The sequence below is a fragment of the Arachis ipaensis genome, chromosome B10 (assembly GCF_000816755.2).
Source record: "Arachis ipaensis cultivar K30076 chromosome B10, Araip1.1, whole genome shotgun sequence".
NCBI lineage: Eukaryota > Viridiplantae > Streptophyta > Magnoliopsida > Fabales > Fabaceae > Arachis > Arachis ipaensis.
Window position 1 is genome coordinate 20,702,890 of NC_029794.2, and position 20,338 is coordinate 20,723,227.

General features: G+C 33.6%; 1 protein-coding gene and 1 pseudogene across 1 annotated transcript in view; one reads left to right on the top strand and one right to left on the bottom strand.

The window, feature by feature from the left end:
* On the top strand, positions 3,273–4,638 carry LOC107620318 (annotated as a pseudogene).
* Positions 10,884–20,338, bottom strand: part of LOC107620319 (zinc finger MYM-type protein 1-like) — an 18,939-nt gene continuing 9,484 nt past the window's right edge. The window contains exons 4-7 of the mRNA XM_016322497.1: positions 12,464–13,223; positions 12,098–12,298; positions 11,598–11,983; positions 10,884–11,516 (exon numbers count right to left, since the gene is read on the bottom strand). Of these exons, the coding sequence (XP_016177983.1) occupies positions 10,884–11,516; positions 11,598–11,983; positions 12,098–12,298; positions 12,464–13,223 (1,980 nt within the window). The remainder of the gene's footprint in view (positions 11,517–11,597; positions 11,984–12,097; positions 12,299–12,463; positions 13,224–20,338) is intronic.

A 20,338-nucleotide genomic window follows, 5' to 3' on the forward strand; every position in this document is an offset into this window, starting at 1 on the left:
TGTTTTTCACATACATCACATAATAAGGAAGGAAAAGTAAAACCATGCAATTTATATGAATAATTGAGTGAAGGATTGAATAAATTACTTAAATTAGGCACAAAATATATCATAAAATAGTGGTTTATCAGAGCTAAATAAAATTAAAATCTCCCGCCAAATACAATTATCATTTTCTGACAAACCAAACATGTTTTAAATAATTCAAACGATAATGCGGCAGAACTTCTCTTTAATTCAGAGATATCCATCAAATAAATATAATAGTTTTCACAGAGGAAACAACTGCAGGCATAAATTATAACATACATGCATTTAATAAAACATCAAATCCTAACCGTTATAGTGCGCAACCCCTTATAACTCTTTAATTTTCTAGCAAACAAGGGTTTTGAGATTGTGCCACTATGCGACTTTCTCCCACTTTCCTCCTAAAACTCTATCCTAGAAAAAGTTAGTCCAACATAAAATTTAAACAATTCATTATATTTAGAGATAGAAAACCAACCTGGATATTATTGCACAAACAACAAAAAAAGCTAACTCCAACTAATATAAGAGAAAATAGCATCGTCCTAATAAAATGGACAGTATTAAATTCACAAGCTGAAACGAAATCAGAAACTAATTTGAAAGAATAAGTAAAACTCATTATTCTAATTAATTAAGACCTAATTATAATTTCACCAAACTAACAAGAGGCACTGATGCGTGAGCATCTTGTACCATTTTCTTATCATTTTTTAGTTGTTTTTAGTTAGATTTTATTTAGTTTTATTTGATTTTAATGCAACAATCCTCTTTGGATGCTACTTTGAGTTGTTTTAGTATTTTTATGATTTCAGGTGAAATTCGGAGCAATTTGGCAGAGTTTTGAGCTGAAAAGGAGAAGCTGGCAGCATCCCCCCTGAGCGCTAGTAACGACACATTTCAGAAACGTCGCCTCCCCTTCTAGGGCACCAAGCCAGGCAGTCCGAATTCACTCTCTTTGGGCATCTCAAGTGGATTTAGCATTTATTAATTATTTTATATTTTCTTTTTGTAATTTTTATTTACAACCAATATCTTTTAGTTTTAGGATTTATTAAATTATTTTTATTTTCCGAATCAAATTAGGTTAGATATAAAAGGGAAAGATTCAGCATTTAGAGGATAATCTCTCTTCCGCACGTTTCACTTTTCGGAACCTTAGTTTTCTTTGTAAGCCATGAGCAACTAAACCTCTTTGGTTAAGATTAGGAGCTCTGTTTATTTCTATGGATTAAGACTATTGCTTTTCTATTTTAATTAATGTACTGATTCAGTTTCAAAGATTGTTTTCGTTCTTAATCTTATGAATATGGGTGGAACGAGAGTATGACCCTTATTCTACATGAGTTCTTGTGATTCTCGAGAGAGTTATCTCGCTTGAACAACAACTTGAAAATAAATTCCTTCTAAATTGCTAATTATATGAACTAATTGGGATATGTGATATATAATCCTGTTAGCTTTAGGTAATTAGGGTTTTTGTGGCCATAAACTGTTTTGAACTTAACCCTCTAATTGGAATTAAGTGACCACAAGAGTGGCGGTTAATGAAGGTTAGAGGAGACTAAATCACTAAGAGATTAGGGTTTAGTCATTTACAGTTTGCCATGAAATGAATCATGCATTGTTAAAATAGTTGGTAGGAACTTTTAATGCGAAAAGTAAATATCTCCAAAACCTTAACTGTTTTATCTCACTGTTTTTACATCAAACCTTTTATTTGCTTTCTTTATTCTCTTGCTTATCGTTTTATGCGAATTACACCATCAAACACCCTTTTCTGTTTGCCTAACTAAGCCAATTGGATCGATCCTCACTCACCTGAGGTATTACTTGGATGACCCGGTGCACTTGCCGGTTAAGTTGTGCGAGTTCACAATTCACACACCTGGCACGACCAAAATAAGCGACATAAGTTTAATGCAATTGAAAGAAACTCATTCAATAAACTCAACTAAAATTTTCCAACAACACAATCACTCTTAATCTCACCTTACTTAACCTACTCTAACATTATTTGATTTTTACATCCATTAAATTAACACAACAAATCCTAATCACACCACTACAAGAAAATGGAATATTTGTAACAAAAACTTTGTAACAAATTTAAAATTGTTACAAAAAAAATTTTTTGTAACAAAAATTAGTGATTGTTACATAATAATAATGTTTTGTAACAACAACACAATTTGTTATAAAACGTTTCATATTTTGTAACGACTTGATGTTTTTGTTATAAATTATATTGGCTTTTGTAACAAACCAGTATTTTATTGCAAAATTTTGTAATATTTTGTAACAAAAGATGAAGTTGTTGCAAAAGTTCAAAATATTTTGTAAAAAAATATCCATTTGTTTCAAAAACTCCAATTATTTTGTAACAAAAANTAAAATCGTTAAAATTTTAAAATAAAAATAAATGTAAAAAATAAAAACCCTGATTCTAATTGTCACATTCACTCTTCATTCTGCTGTTTGCCACCCTCGTCCACTCTCATTGCCTCCACGGCTCCACCTCTCACACTCAAGGTCACCATCTCATTGCAGAAGATAGAACCATCGTTATTATCTCGCTAGGTCACCCTCGTTCTCTAATTTAAAATAAATTTATAACAAATATTATTTTTTGTTTCATTACCGCTCTAAAATTTAACATATTTTTGTACTTAAATAAATTTTTGAAAAACTCCCTTAAAAACAAAACATAGAGCTCTGGTTTTTTTTCCTCCCTCTTCTAGTCCTAAACCCACCATAACCCAACACTCATCATTAAGCCAGTAAGACCTCCGATTGTTAGAAAATAAATAAAAAATTATTTGTGATCTATTATAGTTATTTATAGTTTTACTTTCAAAAAATTATTTACCAAAAAGTAATTAAACTAAAGTTATGAGATTTTGAGTTTAAAATTAATTAGAACTCATATAATTTTCATAAATATTTGGATATTTTCTTATTTAAAATTTAAAACTTTAGTAATTTGATTACTCCTAGTTTTATTAAAAATACCTACTCTATACCCTAATTTTATTATAATTCCCAAATAAAAAATTAAGTTACACACACTCTCTAAACCCTAACCCTAACCCTCACCCTCATCTTTTTTCCCAGCCGTCCCGCGCACACACAGCCCTCACCATACACACACACGCAGAAAGAAAGGAAAGAAAAGAGAGAGGGGGAGCTCGAGGGGGGAAGAAGGAGAAGGAAGGAGAGGGAGAAAAGGGGAGACGGCGCCGATGGGTGTCACTACCACCATCGCCGCCATCGTAGCACCGCCACCACTGGAGGGGAGCATGGCTGCCCTTGTCACTGCCAGCTCCGTCGCCGTCGTCACCATTGGAGCTGCGCGAAGCCGTCGTCACCATCGATGCTTCTCCTCCTCGTTTGTGGGTTGTCACCTCTTCTGCTTCTGTCGTCACGCCGTCATCTGCCCCTCTAGACGTCATTCTTTTGAATCGCACCCTGTCACTCGAATATGCTACAAGAAGCTATCAGAAAATGGCATTGATGAGAAGTAGCACAAACCCTCCACCAGCAATACCACTGCCTCTAAATCCAAGGACAGAATGGAAGATTACAATATTGTTATGAAGATAATGATGAGGAATCCTTATGAGTATCACCACGATCTGGGTTAGTTTCCTCTTTTTTCCCTATTTGTTAGTTATGAATTCCAACTCTTTGATATAATGATGGGTTTTCTTTATTAGTTACTTGCATTTTGTATAAGGTGCTAGAAGGAACAGTTAGTGTTGTATTAATTTGTGTCTATTATATAAAATACACAGTATTAGTAATATGATTGCTGCTGTTGATGCAATCTGTGATTGATTTATTTCAGGTATGAATTACACACTTATAACTGACAATCTCATTGTGGGATCCCAACCACAGAAACTGAAGACATCGATCACCTCAAGAAGGAAGAGGGTGTGACATACATTCTGAACTTGCAACAGGATAAGGATGTAGAATATTGGAGAATAGACTTGAAGTCAATAACAAGGAGGTGTCACGAACTCGATGTTTGACATATGAGGAGGCTGGTAAGTAAGAAAGCTACAACCCTGCATTTCATTCAATTTTGTTGAGAAAATAATACCCGTTCTAAATTTTATAAAGTATATACAACAATGCCAACTTATCTTGCTTAATGGCATTGTCATGAGATAGAGATTTTAATTTTTCCTATCTGGTTAATACAATGTATGGCTAAGTCAAGGATCCATATACTTTTGGTGCAATTGACATTGCACTTTAAATGTGTTAGAAAACTTTTTTTTGACAGAGTTGTGAGTTTGTTAAATGCTTTGCTTGCTTTTTTGAGATTGATTTATAATTCATAGCTTGATATATTTTGTAAATTTATTTTATTAGGCAATAGACTGTGATCCAAACTCCTTGTGAAATGTTCTACCTAAAGTAGTCTCATCATTGGAATGGGAAATCTCAGAGGGAAAAGGAAGAGTTTATGTGCATTGTACTGCTGGACTTGGGAGAGCACAAGGGGTGGCAATAGCTAATTTGTTCTGGTTTTATGACATGAATGCGAGTTCTAAACTTCCACCAATCTTTGATTCAAGAAATGATTATCAAATTTGATATTTTTAAGTGTAATTTTATGGTTGCACTAATTTTCTTGCTAGATATGAGGTTTAGCTCATGTTATCATTGCACTAATTCAAGTTGTATAATGATTGAGAAATAAGCGATGAATTGGTTATTTTTTATGGAACCGTAAATCCAAGTTTTATGGGAGATTTTGCCAAAATATTTCTAAAAATTTTGAATAAAAGTGAATGGAAAAAATTGTAATTAGTGTTATATCTTGTTTCTAATTTTTATTCTGGTTTTTTTCATTTACAGGAGTGCTAAATTGATGACAACATGCTACCTAAAGGACTCAAGAATATTTTAATTCATAGATACACTAATCTATATTAGACTTTTAACTTTTGGTTGAACTTGTGGAAGAAATACAACTTATAGAACTAATCAATGTAGACACTAATGTTATTTTATTTTAAAATAATCTTAGTTAAATGAAGCACGCTCGAATTATCTATATTATTACATATATTATATAAATGTTGACTTGCTCAGTAAATTAGTTAATATATCAGTTAATTAAAAAAATAATTTAGTAAATTATATATGTAATTTGTATTAAAAAAATTTGTTACAAAATAAATGTTGTCCTTTTGTAACTAAAGAAAAAAAAAGTTACAAAATCAAGTTATATTTTGTAACAAAATTTTATGATAGAAAAAATATTTTGTTACGAAAAATATTTTAAAGGTAAAAAATTGTTATCATTTTTGTAACAAATTTTGATTTTTGTCTTAAAAAAATATGTTACAAAATATTATTTTGTATTATAACAGTTTCATTTTTTATTACAAATTCATTTCGTTTCAAAATTCAGATTTTTTGTAACAATTTTTTTTGTTACAAATACTACTTTTTCTTGTAGTGCACACCTCATTAAATAAATTTAACCGCTGATTTAACCTAAACCCTAACAAAATGATAAAGTCACAAATTAATATATAAAAATAAAATAACCATACCAATAATAAATCCGATTATAGTGGCTGCAGGGTCTCTTTAATGTGGTGGTGATAGAGGCGATAGTGAGGGTGACGTGAATGACAACCACGGCGGAGGATGCAGCTGGGACAACAATAGGAGCAAAATCGACGACAACATGCAGTGGCGGCTTCAGTGGGTACTCCAGGCGACGGCGACGACGAGGTCCCGACGAGCTCCGGGTAGTGGCAATGGTGACGATTCAACGGCAACGGAGAGAGAAGACGAGAAGAGAGAGAGAAGAGAGAGCGTTCGGACAAGTGAGGGGGAAGGGTTCTGCATTGAATTTTAACCCAATTTTACTGTCGGATTTTTTCGACAATAAATCACCAAAACAACGCGTTTCATTAAATTATTATACCGAAGGAATATACCCCTGAAAAATTCGACGATGGCACCATTGAGTTATATTTTTGCGCCAATACTTATCATCGGCTTTAGCGATGAAAAACCTCTTCTGACGATAACCTTTTATGGCGAAGAATTTCTCCTCCTTTTTGTCGGAATATCCGATGGTAAATTCGCTGGTACAACTCGACGCAAAATCCAACGGCAATTCCAGCAGTATTTAGTGTTTTTCTTGTAGTGATGAAAAAAATCCAAGTAAATCTAGTTTTATCGTCTACAACGGTTAAAAAATACTTGTGACCACTAATTGATGAAATAGATAAAGGGCCCCAAATAATCATATGAATCAAGTCAAAATAAGCTATTGAAATATTATTGCTTTTCTTAAAAGGTAATTTTCTTTGCTTAGCCATGTGACATAAATCACAGAGCTGTATATCAGTCTTACAACTAATGAATCAATTTTTTTATTTCTTTAATTTTTTATAAAGGAATGTGGCCTAATCTATAGTGCCATAGGTGTATGTTGGAAATGTTGAGAATTGATGCAATTGTGCAGACCTTTATTGTATCATGTGCAGCTTCAGATTGCATTGCCCCTTCTTTCAAGGTGTAAATACCACCATAGACATCAGTTGCTCCAATCATATTCTTCGATTGCAAATCATGTATCTCACACTTATCATCGGTAAAACTCATTTTATAGTGCAAATGATTTGTGGCTTTGATACTGAGATCAACTTGAAATTAAAGGAGAGGATACATAACGCTTTTACGAGATAGAGTTCATTTGAAAGTTTGATAGTCCCTACTATGTTGCTAATGGTTTGGGCACCATTAGGCAACTAAATGATGATGGGAACTATCTTGAAGTGAGTCTGAAAATCGTCAACAGAGTAAGATGCATGAGCTGTAGCCCCTAATCTAACACCTAAGAATCATGTTTTGATGCAGAATCATTTAAAGCCAATATATTGGACTTGAAATGCATGATGTGCACTAAGCTACTTGGAAGAGGAGCTTGTTGTATGGCTGTGAGTTGGTTAGCCCTATATATTTGCTTTTTATCTTGCTTACTGATCAAAGCCAACAAGGCTGATTTTTGTTCATGAGTAAAGTCAAAGTTCGAAGTTCCATTTTCTTTCATACAACTAGAGTTAACTGAGTGCCAAATTAGGACTTGCCTTTGTGCTAATTTGAGCTAAATTCTCCGCACCTGCTCTTCCAGTACTATATTTTTGTTTCAAATGGGGAGGCAAACTGTGTTTCTTGTAGCACACGTCAACGGTGTGACCACCTTTTTCACAATAAGAAAATTGCATTTTGCCTCGTCCAGTTTGTTCCCTTCCACCAACTTAGAATTTACCTCCTCTATCCCTCCCTCTCCCTTTGTTTTGCGAGGCTTTAGTAGTGTTTGAGGAATTGGTAGAGTAGGAAAGAATTTTGGGTTCTAAAGTATCTTCCAAGACTTGGCTCTGCTTTTGTTGTTGAGTTAATAGGGAAAAAATTATCTTCACTTAAGGTAAGGGTTACATTAACATTATTTGAGATCTAACATTTGCATATTGGTCATTTAATCCCCCTAAGAAATCTTGTCACATGGTCTTCTGATCTGAACTTTCTCGTTTTGCCTAATCCACATTTGCATCGGCTTCCACACTCGCATGAAAATATTGGTCTAAACTTGTCCAGTTCTTCCCACAATGCCTTCAATTTTGTGAATATTGAGTTACATTCATCTCTCCCTATCTAGTTTCATATAATTCTTCCTGAATCTCAACTATTCGAAATTTATCCCGTTCAAAACATAAGTATTGCATCCATCCCACAAAGCAAACAAAGAATCAGTTCTTTCAGATTTTTCTAAGTTTCCATCGATGAACTATCTTATTTTTGGACTTCAATGCTAACATCATCGCCTTACTCCAATTATTATAGTTCTTTCCATCAAGAATTATAGAGGTAAGAGGAATACTAGGGATTTCAAATAGGTGAAGGTAGTAGGGGCTTGACAGATCCTGACTCAGATTGCCATTGTTCTTGTTGAGGTGAGTTTGAATCGACGAGATCTAACTTAAGAAAGTTGCGATTCCTTGAAGATCCAAGATTTGAAGAGAACTTGCTCAATCTAGATCTGAACTTCCACTGGATTTTGAAGATTGTTGTTATGGATTCATCATTGAGTTTTGAATCTCGCATTGTGCTAGGTTTGAATTCTTGAGCTTCTCTTTTTCTCAATCTCTGCTTCAACTACAATCACTCCCTTGGGTCCACGCTCACCACACCATGTTGAAGGTGCAGTAAGATAGTGTGAAGGCAGTTAGATGAGAGAGTAGAGAGAAGAAGATGAAAAATAAGAATGGGTTCAATTACAACAATGATAAAATTACACCTTGCACTAACAGCCACACTAGTTAGATGAGAGAGCAGAGAGAAGAAGATGAAAAATGGGAATGGGTTCAATTACAACAATGATAAAATTACACCTTGCACTAACAGCCACACTTGTCTTATATAGTAACTGTCACAACTAAATTTGCACATTTAAAAATTATCTAACCGACTACTTAGCAGTAATTTATGCAACTACATAATTAAAAATTATTTAACTGACTACTTAGCAATAATTTACGCAACTAAATTAGCTCGATTTGCCTAACTAACTAATTTGCTATATTGCATAATAGGAATGTCTATTACCTAACTGTCAACTAATTTCCTTACTAGGTAACGCTCTGCCTTGTCTCTCTTGAAATTGCTCTGTCCTGCCGTCTATTTTCCACCGCATATGCCACCCTCCGCCTAGTTCCAGATGAATTTTACCCAAGGTCGTTCCTACCCTTGCACCCCCCGGTTATCTACATTTCTTGAAGACATCCCAGCCGGTTGGTATCGGATGCCCCCTGCCTTACCGAGAAAGTTGCGGTAATACCCACTACTAGGATCACTCGGTTGGATCAAGTCTTGAGGTAACGCCGGAGTCGATTCACCAAATTCTTGGCACTATTGCACAGCGACCCTAGCTACCTCTACCCTTATGATATTCCTTACTTCCCCAGTGAGTGATGCTGACCAGAGATGACTCAGGGAATCTTCTGCCGCCATTCTTGCTACTCTGTGTGCAAGTTCATTCCCCTCCCTTAGTATCTAGGTAACTTCTATCTCTCCATACTCTTCCATGAATAGTCTAATATCTCTTAGGATAGCATCAATTTCTCTAATTTTGCTCTTAGCTTTCACTGCTTGAATAAGATTCTGACAATCAGATTTAGTTATAGTTTTTCCTAGTTGTAAATTTTTTGCCAAAATAATTGCCTCCCTAAACGCGTATGCTTCAGCTGCTAAACTCGAGTTTACATTAATTCTTGTTGCTACTCCAGTGATTATGCTTCCTTTCGAATCTCTGATGCTTGCTGATGTTGCTGCTTTCCCAGTTCGCTCATAGTAAGCCGCATTCACGTTAATTTTGATCGAATCCTTTGAAGTGCTCTCCAAGTAGCTTTTTCGCTCGCCTTCTTTGCATAATGACCTTCTCTTTTATTGAATTATTTGTTTCTGTCATGAATTTAATCTCTTGTTTAGCTGCTTTGATTATTATTGCCATTGGATTGATTTCTGTGCTCTGGGAAACAAACTGATTTCTTGATTTCTATATAGCCTAAATTAGGAACCCTATGCTGCTTATGATCCTGTCCTACTGCTCTTTTCCTTCCCTTCTAATTTTCTGAATGCAGTCACAAATCCATTTTCCCATTGTAGTGATTGAGTCAGCTTTTGGTATTCTCTGAATCTGTGCTCCAAATCACGTAGTCCTTGTCCATGGATAGAGGAGGATGGCATACTCCACAGTTTCCTCTTCCAACTCATAAACCCTGCATAAAAGATTATCAATTAGTTTTTTCTTATAAAGATTCACATTTACCGCAATGATATTATGGGATGCTTTCCACAAAAATATTTTTATTTTTGGGGGATTCTCATTCCCCAGATTTCTTTCCACAACTCTTTTTTATCTGAGCTTGAAGAAGCCTAATGATTCTCTGCTACTTCTTTTTAATCCTTTGCTGTTCTATAGCCTGATTTTATAGAGTACTCGCCTTCTTTGTTGTACAGCCATAAGGTAGTGTTTGGTTGATGTCCATGTCTCAATGAGACATGGACACGGTGACACATGTCTGCTGTTTGGTTTGGTGAGACACAAATTTTTGATGGACACGGGAGTACACGGATGGACACGGAGACACTAAATTTGTGTACCTCCAATTTGATGAGACACTGAGACACAACTTGTGAGACACTAATTTTTTACTCTTTTATGTGGTTAAATGAAGGGTAATTTAGTCTTTTTCAAATATTTGTGTCTTGTTCATTATTTTTACCAAACACAATACATAGACACAAATATTTTATGTCTATGTCTTTAATGTTTGTGTCTTTGTGTCTATGTCTCATCCTATACATCAACCAAACGGAGCCTAATGGGCGTTTGAATGATTCTTTTGCTTACTTGTTCTTCAAAGCTTCTCTGTACCTTTTTCTTGTCCCATCAAAGTTTTGTTATCATATCTAAAATTTTCTTTTACAGATCCAAAAGTCATCAGGACTTGATATAATAATATTAATTTGTTTAATTTTGTGTATGTTATTTTGATTTCTGTTACCTATGGCAATCAGGGACGGATCCAGGAATGTTATCATGGGGGCCAATAATATATATAATATAAAAATATATATGCAAATAAATTATAATGTAAGATGCATTACAAAAATATACTGATAGAGAATATATATTTAAAGTGCAAAAAAAAGTGTACTTTTTACTAACGAAGTGGTACACGTCGATTCTTTATATCATAAAATTCATCGATAATAGAATCTGTGTCAAATCTTTCAGCAATCTTCTTCTCAATTTAAATCAAAAGACAATTAGCAAGCAATTCATCTTCCATTTTATTTCTGAGTCTACTCTTCACAATATTCATAGCTGAAAAAGATCTCTCAGTTGTAGAAACAGGGAGAGTTAATACCAAGCGAATCAAACGATCAATTAAAGGATATGTTAAAGACTTTCCTGTCTTCGTTAATCCTTGACATAACTCCGAAATTGTGCACAAGTTAGTTAATTCAACATGATTAGGAACATCAAGTTCATAATGTTGAGCTTGCATTCTAATGTGAAATTTTTCTTGGTCACTGAAGTCACTTGGATAAAACCGTTCTACTAATTCACATACTTTGTTGACATTGAAGAACTTATAATTATGTCTAGGATCTAAAGTTGAACTTAAAGTAAGCAATTCCACCATATTATCATTGAATCTTCCATTAAGCTCTTGCAATTGTGTATCAATTACAGCCAGAAATAAATTAACACGGTAATGATGCTCTACTGAAATTTGATCAACAATTTTGCGAGTTTGGCCTCTTTTAGGAATATGCAATGCATTCATATCAGGAACTTCAACTTCATGTTTCTCACAAAATAATATAACTTCTTTTATGAAAGCCTCCCAACTTGATTCTCTCATTCTTTGGATTAAAGTCTTCGTAGTAGAAACCAGAGTTAAAGCATTCAATATGTCTTGATTTTTTCGTTACAAAGCTTGACAAAGATCATGACTAACTTCCAAAATATTTCTCATCAAATGCAAAACAAAGACAAATTCAAAGGATGTGATAGCATCATAAGCAGCACTAGCATCACCACGAGTGGAGAAATTACCTTCTTCGGTGCTTTTTTCAAGAACTTCACAAGTAGCATCAAACATGCATAACAAGCTACGTACAGAATTCAAATGAGACCCCCATCTAGTATCTCCAGCTCTTTGCAAAGTACCAATTTGATTAAGTCCACTACATGTCACAATTTGATCATTGGCAATTAAGTTTGCAACATTATTTGCTTGATGAGCAACCCTTAACTGATCATGACGTTTAGGAGAAACAGTCACGACATTCACAATTAGTGTAAGTTTTGAAAACAATTGATGAACATAACAAACTTCTTTGGCTGCAGAAACAAGTGCTAATTATAATCGATGAGCAAGACAATGAATGTAATAAGCAAAAGGGTAATCTTTCAAAAATAGAGCTTGCAATCCATTCCATTCACTACGCATATTACTAGCTCCATCATACCCTTGTCCCCTAAGATTTTGGACATCAAGATTATGACGCGAAAGAACTGATGAAATTTCTGTTTTCAATGTCAAAGAACATGTATCAGAAACATGTATAAGATCAAAAAATCTTTCTTGAACACAACCGTGCTTGTCTACAAATCTCAAAACCACAGACATTTGTTCTCGCTTTGACTCATCTCTTGCTTTATCAATAATTATACAAAATTTAGAATCATCAATTTCTTCTCGAATTGTTGCACGCACTTTTCTAGCAAAGATATGCAATATATCTTTTTGAACACTGGGAGATATATATTGAGCATTTTCAGGAGCATTTTCAAGGACAACATTATGAACATTCTAATTACAGGAAGCTAAAAGCTTAATTAACTCAATAAAATTCCCCCTATTCAAAGATCCAGGACTTTCATCATCGCCTCTAAATGCACATGCTTGAAATGCAAGCCATCGAATAGCATTAATAAATGTCTTCAACCTTAAATAGTTATTTGCAATAATTTCATCACTATGCCTATCAAGAACTTTGTCTATATGCTTAGATTGAGCCATTAAATCATCACAAGATTTCACACACAAATTATGGGGAGAATTAGGAATAGAACCCTCGTGACATACAAATGCACAATTTACCCCATTGTTTACTTTCTTCCAGTTACTAAATCCTAACACTGAAAATGCATTTCCATCATTGCGAGCACCATAATGTTTACCAAACAAGTAGCAAGGCAAACAATAAGCAGCATCTTTTTCTGGTGAATATTCTAACCAACTTGAAAATTTCTTAAACCAAGAAGATTGAAAATATCGACGGTGATTGTTATTACCAGAAGCTGGATAGTTAATATTTGTTGGTTGGTATGGTCCAGCTATTATGTATGCTCTACGAATCTTATCACGTTCATTGACATTATACTGCCAAATTGGACGTCGCTTTCCTGGATCCCTTTCTAGTAAAGAGATATCAACATCTCTTTCTAATCTTGGTACTTTGGTTTCATGTTGATATGTATTTTGAGTAAGATTAGAGAGCTCACTTACTTGACCTTCTTGTGAAATAGAATTAGAGGGCTGACTTGTTTGAACTCCAACATTATCAGTAACCTTTCTCTTAAAAATTGAATCAATTTTACTTTTTCATCATAAAATGTTCTAATTTCTTTTTACCTGAAAAAAAAAGAACTCAAATAATTATATACTTACATGAATAAACAAAGTCTAAGTATATTTTATTAATTAAATATCAATAATAATAATTTTTTCACTAAATCGCTATCAATTTCATTAAAAAATAAAATAAAAAAATAAGAGAGAATAAATCTTAAAAATAGGTCAATAATTTGTCTATGTAAATACAAAAGAATAAAATTAAATTATTCCATAATAAAACAATGTACTTTGTTAATTAATAATTTTATGTAATTATATAAAAGAAGTGAAAAATAAAATAAATACCTTGACTTCACTAAAGATGGCAATGGCAGTGATATGACCCAGCGAGGACTGAGAACGCCGCGTGTTAGGAAACAAAAGGATTTGAAAAGAATAGGAAAGGTGAAGAAAGAGAATTAGTTTTAGGGATTTAAAAAATTTTAATGTTTTATTTATGTTAGGTTGGGTTTCTGATTAGTGACTACTACTTTTTTTTTTAAAAGCTGAGGGACCCAGGCCTCTACTTACCTCCCATGTATCCGTTTCTGGTTATTTTAATTGAATTACGGTTAAATTGATTAAACTTTTAAATCGATAAATTAATAACTAAAATGATTTAATGATGGATTCAATTTTTAGAATTTTAATTTAGATTGATTTAGATTTAAACACTTATCTCAACGGAGAAAAGAACTAACCCTTCTAGATATGTGATAGAGCCACTCTTCATAAAATTGTGTCGGACTAATCAATCTGATTAGCTGGACTCAGAACTAGACATAAGCAGATTTTCAAAAATCAATTATTAAAATGAATGTAAATTGGTCAAAATCGTGAATCGACAAAAAATATTTAAAAAGACAAGAGATTTGTTGTAAAATAAATAAAGAAGAGGTAATAAAATAAAATATAAATAAAAAATACTACTATCAATATTTACCAATACTATTATACTACTATAAAGATAATATATTAATATTATATTAGTATTGTATGAAGAGGAAAAGTAAATAAGTACTTTATTGTATAAGAAAAGAGAGAGAGAGAATATTTGTTGTTAATATTACTGTGTGTATTGTCTTGTACCATACCCCCTATTTGTACATGTATAGGGTTCATATTTTCAACCTTCATTAATGTAAATTCTTTCTTGGTAACATGAAAACTGAGTCACCCGCATGATATTAATGGGCATCCATATCCTTTGTGTTTATCACAACACTCCTCCTTGGATGACCATTTAGGATTATTGCCTCGTTAAAACCTTACTAAAGAAAAACCCAGTGGAAAAAAAACCTTAGTGAAGGAAAAAGAGTACAATATCCTTTGTGACGGGGACTGCCTCATTAAAAAACCTTGTCAAGAAAAATCCAATGAGAAAAAACTTGACCAAGGAAAAAGAGTACAGTCTCCCCCCTCTTGTCGACATCATTTAATGTCTCGAAATTGGTGCATCCAAATCTCATGTATCAATCTTTCAAAGGAGGATTTTGGGAGTGACTTTGTGAATAAATCTGCCAGATTGTCACTTGAGCGGATCTATTGGACATCAATTGTCCCTTGATTTTGAAGATTATGAGTGAAGAAGAATTTGGGAGAAATATGATTTGTTCTATCACCTTTGATATATCCACCTTTAAGTTGAGCAATGCATGCTGTATTATCTTCAAACAGGACAGTTGGAGCTATCTTATGATCAATCAGTCCACATGATGATAGAATATATTGGATCAAATTCCGGAGCCAAAAATACTCGCGACTTGCTTCATAAATCGCTAGTATTTCAGCATGATTAGAGGATGTTGCAGCAATTGTCTGTTTCGTGGACCTCCATGATATAGCTGTTCCACCATATGTAAACAGGTATCTTGTTTGAGATCTCCCTTTATGTGGATTAGATAAGTAGCCAGCATCTGCATAGCCAACTAATTGTGACTTGGATTCATAGGGATAAAACAATCCCATATCAACCGTTCCATGAAGATATCGAAAGATTTGCTTGATTCCGCTCCAATGTCTTCTGGTTGGAGAGGAACTATACCTTGCTAGTAAGTTCACAGTAAATGATATATCGGGTTGTGTATTATTAGCAAGATACATTAGTGCTCCAATGGCACTAAGATATGGTACTTCAGGACCAAGGATATCTTCATTCTCTTCTTTAGGGCGGAATTGATCCTTTTCCACATCCAAAGATCTTACGATCATTGGGGTACTCAATGGATGTGACTTATCCATATAAAATCTTTTCAAGATCTTTTCTGTATATGTTGTTTGATGAATAAAGATCCCATTTTTTGTATGCTCGATCTGCAGGTCGAGACAAAATTTAGTCTTTCCAAGATCTTTCATCTCAAACACTTCTTTTAGAGTTTTTATAATTGTTGGAATCTCTTCAGGAGTCCCAATGATATTTAAATAATCAACGTACACAGCAATTATAATGAATCCAGATGTAGATTTTTTTTATGAAAACACAAGAACAGATATCATCATTCTTGAATCCATTTTTGGCCAGATACTCAGTAAGACGATTATACCACATTCGTCCAGATTGCTTTAGACTGTATAAAGATCTTTGCAATTTAACTAAGTATAACCCATGTGAATATTCATTGGATGGTTTAGATATCTTTAGTCCTTCAGGGACTTTCATGTAGATATCCCGATCTAATGAGCCGTATAAATAGGTTGTTACCACATCCATTAAATGCATATGCAGTTTATGATATGCAGATAAACTGACCAAATAACGCAATGTTATTGCATCCACTAAAGGAGAATACGTTTCTTCATAATCTATACCAGGTCTTTGTGAAAAACCTTGTGCCACAAGTCGGGCTTTGTATCACACAACTTCATTTTTCTCATTTCGTTTTCTCACAAATACCCATCGGTATCCAACAGGTTTTACATCTTCTGGTGTACAGACTACAGGTCCAAAGACTTCACATTTTGCAAGTGAGTCTAACTCAGCCTTCATGGCTTCTTTCTATTTTGGCCAATCATTCCTTTGTCGACATTCTTCGACTGATCTTGGTTCAAGATCCTTATTTTCATGCATGATATTCAATGCCACATTATATGCAAATATTTCATTGACAATTGTCTTATTTCGGTCTCATTTCTCTCCTGTAAAGACATAATTTATCGAGATCTCGTCATTTTCACAATTTTTAGGTACCTGAACATCTTCTGGCATTAAAACTATATCAGAATTTTGGACAACTGCAGGTGCCTCTACTATGTCTTTTTCAACAGGAATAGTATTTACCTCTTTTCTCTTTCGAGGATTTTTATCTTTGGAACCGAAAGGCCTGCCACGCTTCTAGCGTGTATTTGCTTCGGTGGCAATTTGTCCAACTGGGACATCAATTCGAATTGGAGCATTTTTTGCTGGTATATACGACTTGGTTATCCTCTTTGTATCGAAAAATGCATCAGGCAATTCATTTGCTATTCTTTGCAAATGTATAATCTTTTGAACTTCTAGTTCACATTGCCCTGATCGAGGATCTAAATGCATCAAGGATGATGCATTCCAATTAAGTTCCTTTTCAGGAAACTTATTCTCTCCCCCTAATGTTGGAAATTTTGATTCATCAAAATGACAATCTGCAAATCGGGATTTAAATACATCTCTAGTTTGTATCTCAAGATACCTCACTATAGAGGGAGAATTATATCCAACATATATTCCCAATTTTCTTTAGGGTCCCATTTTGGTGCGATTAGGTGGTGCAATGGGAACATATATCGCACACCTAAATATTCTTAAATGGGAAACATTTGGCTGCTGGCCAAAAGCTAATTGCATAGGAGAGAACTGATGGTAACTCGTTGGCCTCAATCAAATAAGTGCGACAGCATGTAAAATAGCATGCCCCCAAACCGAAGTTGGAAGATTTATTCTCATAAGTAAGGGTCTAGCAATTAATTGGAGGCATTTAATAAGTGATTCTACTAACCCATTTTGTGTGTGAACATAAGCTACTGGATGTTCAACACTTATTCCATTAGCCATACAATAAGCATCAAAAGCTTGGGAAGTAAATTCACCAGCATTATCAAGACAAATTGCTTTGATTGGATTTTCTGAAAATTGTGCTTTTAATCGAATAATTTGAGCCAGTAATCTCATAAATGCCTGGTTGCGAGAAGATAATAAGCACACATGTGACCATCTCGAAGATGCGTTTATTAGGACCATAAAATATCTAAAAGATCCACATGGTTGATGAATAGGTCCACATATATCACCTTGAATCCTTTCTAGGAATTCAGGGGACTCAAATCCAATCTTTACTAGTGATGGCCTTAAAATTAACTTCCCTTGAGAACATGCAGCACAACAAAATTCACTAGATTTAAGAATCTTCTGGTTCTTTAGTGAATGTCCATGTGAGTTTTCAATAATTCTCCGCATCATGGTTGTTCCCGGATGACCCAATCGGTCATGCCAAGTTATGAATTCATTTGGGCTAGTAAACTTCTGGTTTACAGTGGCATGTGATTCAATTGCACTAATCTTGGTATAATATAACCCAGATGAAAGTGAGGATAATTTTTCTAATATAACTTTCTTATTTGAATCATGAGTTGTGATACATAAATACTCATGATTTCCCTCATTCATTGTCTCAACATGATATCCATTTCGGCGAATATCTTTGAAACTCAACAAGTTTCTTAGAGACTTGGTAGACAATAGTGCATTATTTATTATGAATTTTGTTCCTCCGGGAAACAAAATTATAGATCTTCCGGAGCCTTCTATCACATTGCCTGAGCCAATAATAGTATTAACACATTCTTCTTTTGGCACCAGATGAGTAAAATATATATAACTTTTGAGAATAGTGTGCGAACTTGCACTATCCGCAAGGCATACATCTTCATTACATATCCTTGCCATTCTCTTCAAAGACAAATAATAATAAAATGAATAGTATACACAGTTAAATTGAATACTTGATCGAAATTATTTTTCTAAGAAATACTGTATATAAAAATAATGTCATATACTAAAATTTTATTTTAAAACATGACACATTTAATGATTTCAAAATTTATAAACATTAATATTTCATTATTTATATACATCATATTTGAAACTTAAATACATAGAAAATAAAACTTAATAACAAGTTCTTTACATTATTTATTTACATGAATATTTAACAATCTCACACATTAAACTATTCCATCATTGATCAAATGACCAATATTTCCTTCAGGATCCTCAAAGAAATCAGATACATCATAATGAGTGGTGGAATTTTCAGCATCATTTGAAACGAAATTCGACTCTTTTCCCTTGTCGTCCTTTTTCAAAGATGCCTGGTAAAGATCGACTAGGTGCCTTGGGGTACGGCAGGTACGTGACCAATGGCCCTTTCTACCACAACGGAAACACTTATCCTCTGTTGATTTATTCTACCCGATATTTCTTTATTTATTCCACTTCTGGTGAGATCCTCTCTTTTGAATATGATTCCTTTTCCTTCCATAATTTTTCTTGTTACTAAAGCCTTGCCATTTACCTCTTCTGGGGTAATGATTTGCCGCATTTACTTCAGAAAATAGGACGGCGCCAGTAGGGCGCATTTCATGATTCTTTAAGAGCAACTCATTGTTGCGTTCAACAACAAGAAGGCAAGAAATTAACTCAGAATATTTTTTAAACCCTTTTTCTCGATACTGCTCTGCAGGAGCACATTCGAGGCATGGAAGGTTGAGAAAGTTTTCTCCACATATCATGGTCAGTTATCTTTTCCCCACATAATTTCATTCGTGAGGTGATTCGAAACAATGCAGAATTATATTCATTTATAGATTTAAAATCTTGTAAACGCAAGTGCGTCCATTCATATCGGGCTTGAGGAAGTATCACCGTTTTCTGATGATTATACCTTTCTTCAAGGTCTTTCCAAAGATCTGCAGGATCTTTTAATGTGAGATATTCATTTTTCAATCCTTCGTCAAGATGACGACGAAGAAAAATCATGGCTTTGGCTTTATCCTTCTGGGATGCATTATTTTCAGCCATAATGGTATCTCCAATATCCATTGAATCAAGATGAATTTCAGCATCTAGTATCCATGATAAATAGTTATTTCCAGATATATCAAGGGCATTGAATTCAAGATGAGAGAGCTTCGACATAATGAAAATTTGTTACATGAGTCTTCCTAAAAATTTGATCAGAGTCTCGTGCTGATAACGTGTTGTAAAATAAATAAGGAAGAGGTAATAAAATAAAGTATAAATAGAAAAATACTACTATCAATATTTACCAATACTATTATACTACTATAAAGATAATATATTAATATTATATTAGTATTGTATGAAGAGAAAAAGTAAATAAGTGCTTTATCATATAAAAAAAGAGAGAATATTTGTAAAAGAGAGAGAATATGTGTTGTTAATATTACTGTGTGTATTGTCTCGTACCATACCCCTATTCATACATGTATAGGGTTCATATTTTCAACCTTCATTAATGTAAATTCTTTCTTAGTAACATGAAAACTGAGTCACCCGCATGATATTAATGGGCATCCATATCCTTTGTATCACAACAAGATTCATATTTATTTAGATTCTTGTTCAAGTGTTTTAGTTATTAATGACTAGTTTTATTTTCAAAATCTTAAATAAAGCAGTTTTTGGACATTTTCGTTGATTAAAATTATTATATTTTCTAAATTATTTAAAAAAATATCATCAGAATAGAATTTAAGTCCAATTCACTAGATATATAATATATTTATTTGCATTTTCGGCTCCGGTAAATCGTGGTTTTCTTTTACGATTCTTTCTTAATTTTCAATCTAAAAAGTTATTTTTGTGAACTGTTGTTTAAAATAACGAAACATAACTCATAAATCTAGGTTTAATTCTATGAAACAATGAGCATTTTTTTAACTCAATTTTTACAAGAATCATGGTTTCAAGATACGAATTATTTGTTTTTGTATTTTTTTTTTTTTAATACTCAACGGGTCTTACGAACGGGAAAAAAAATGAAACTAAAAGGAGACCGTTTTTTGAAAAAGAAACTCTCCTC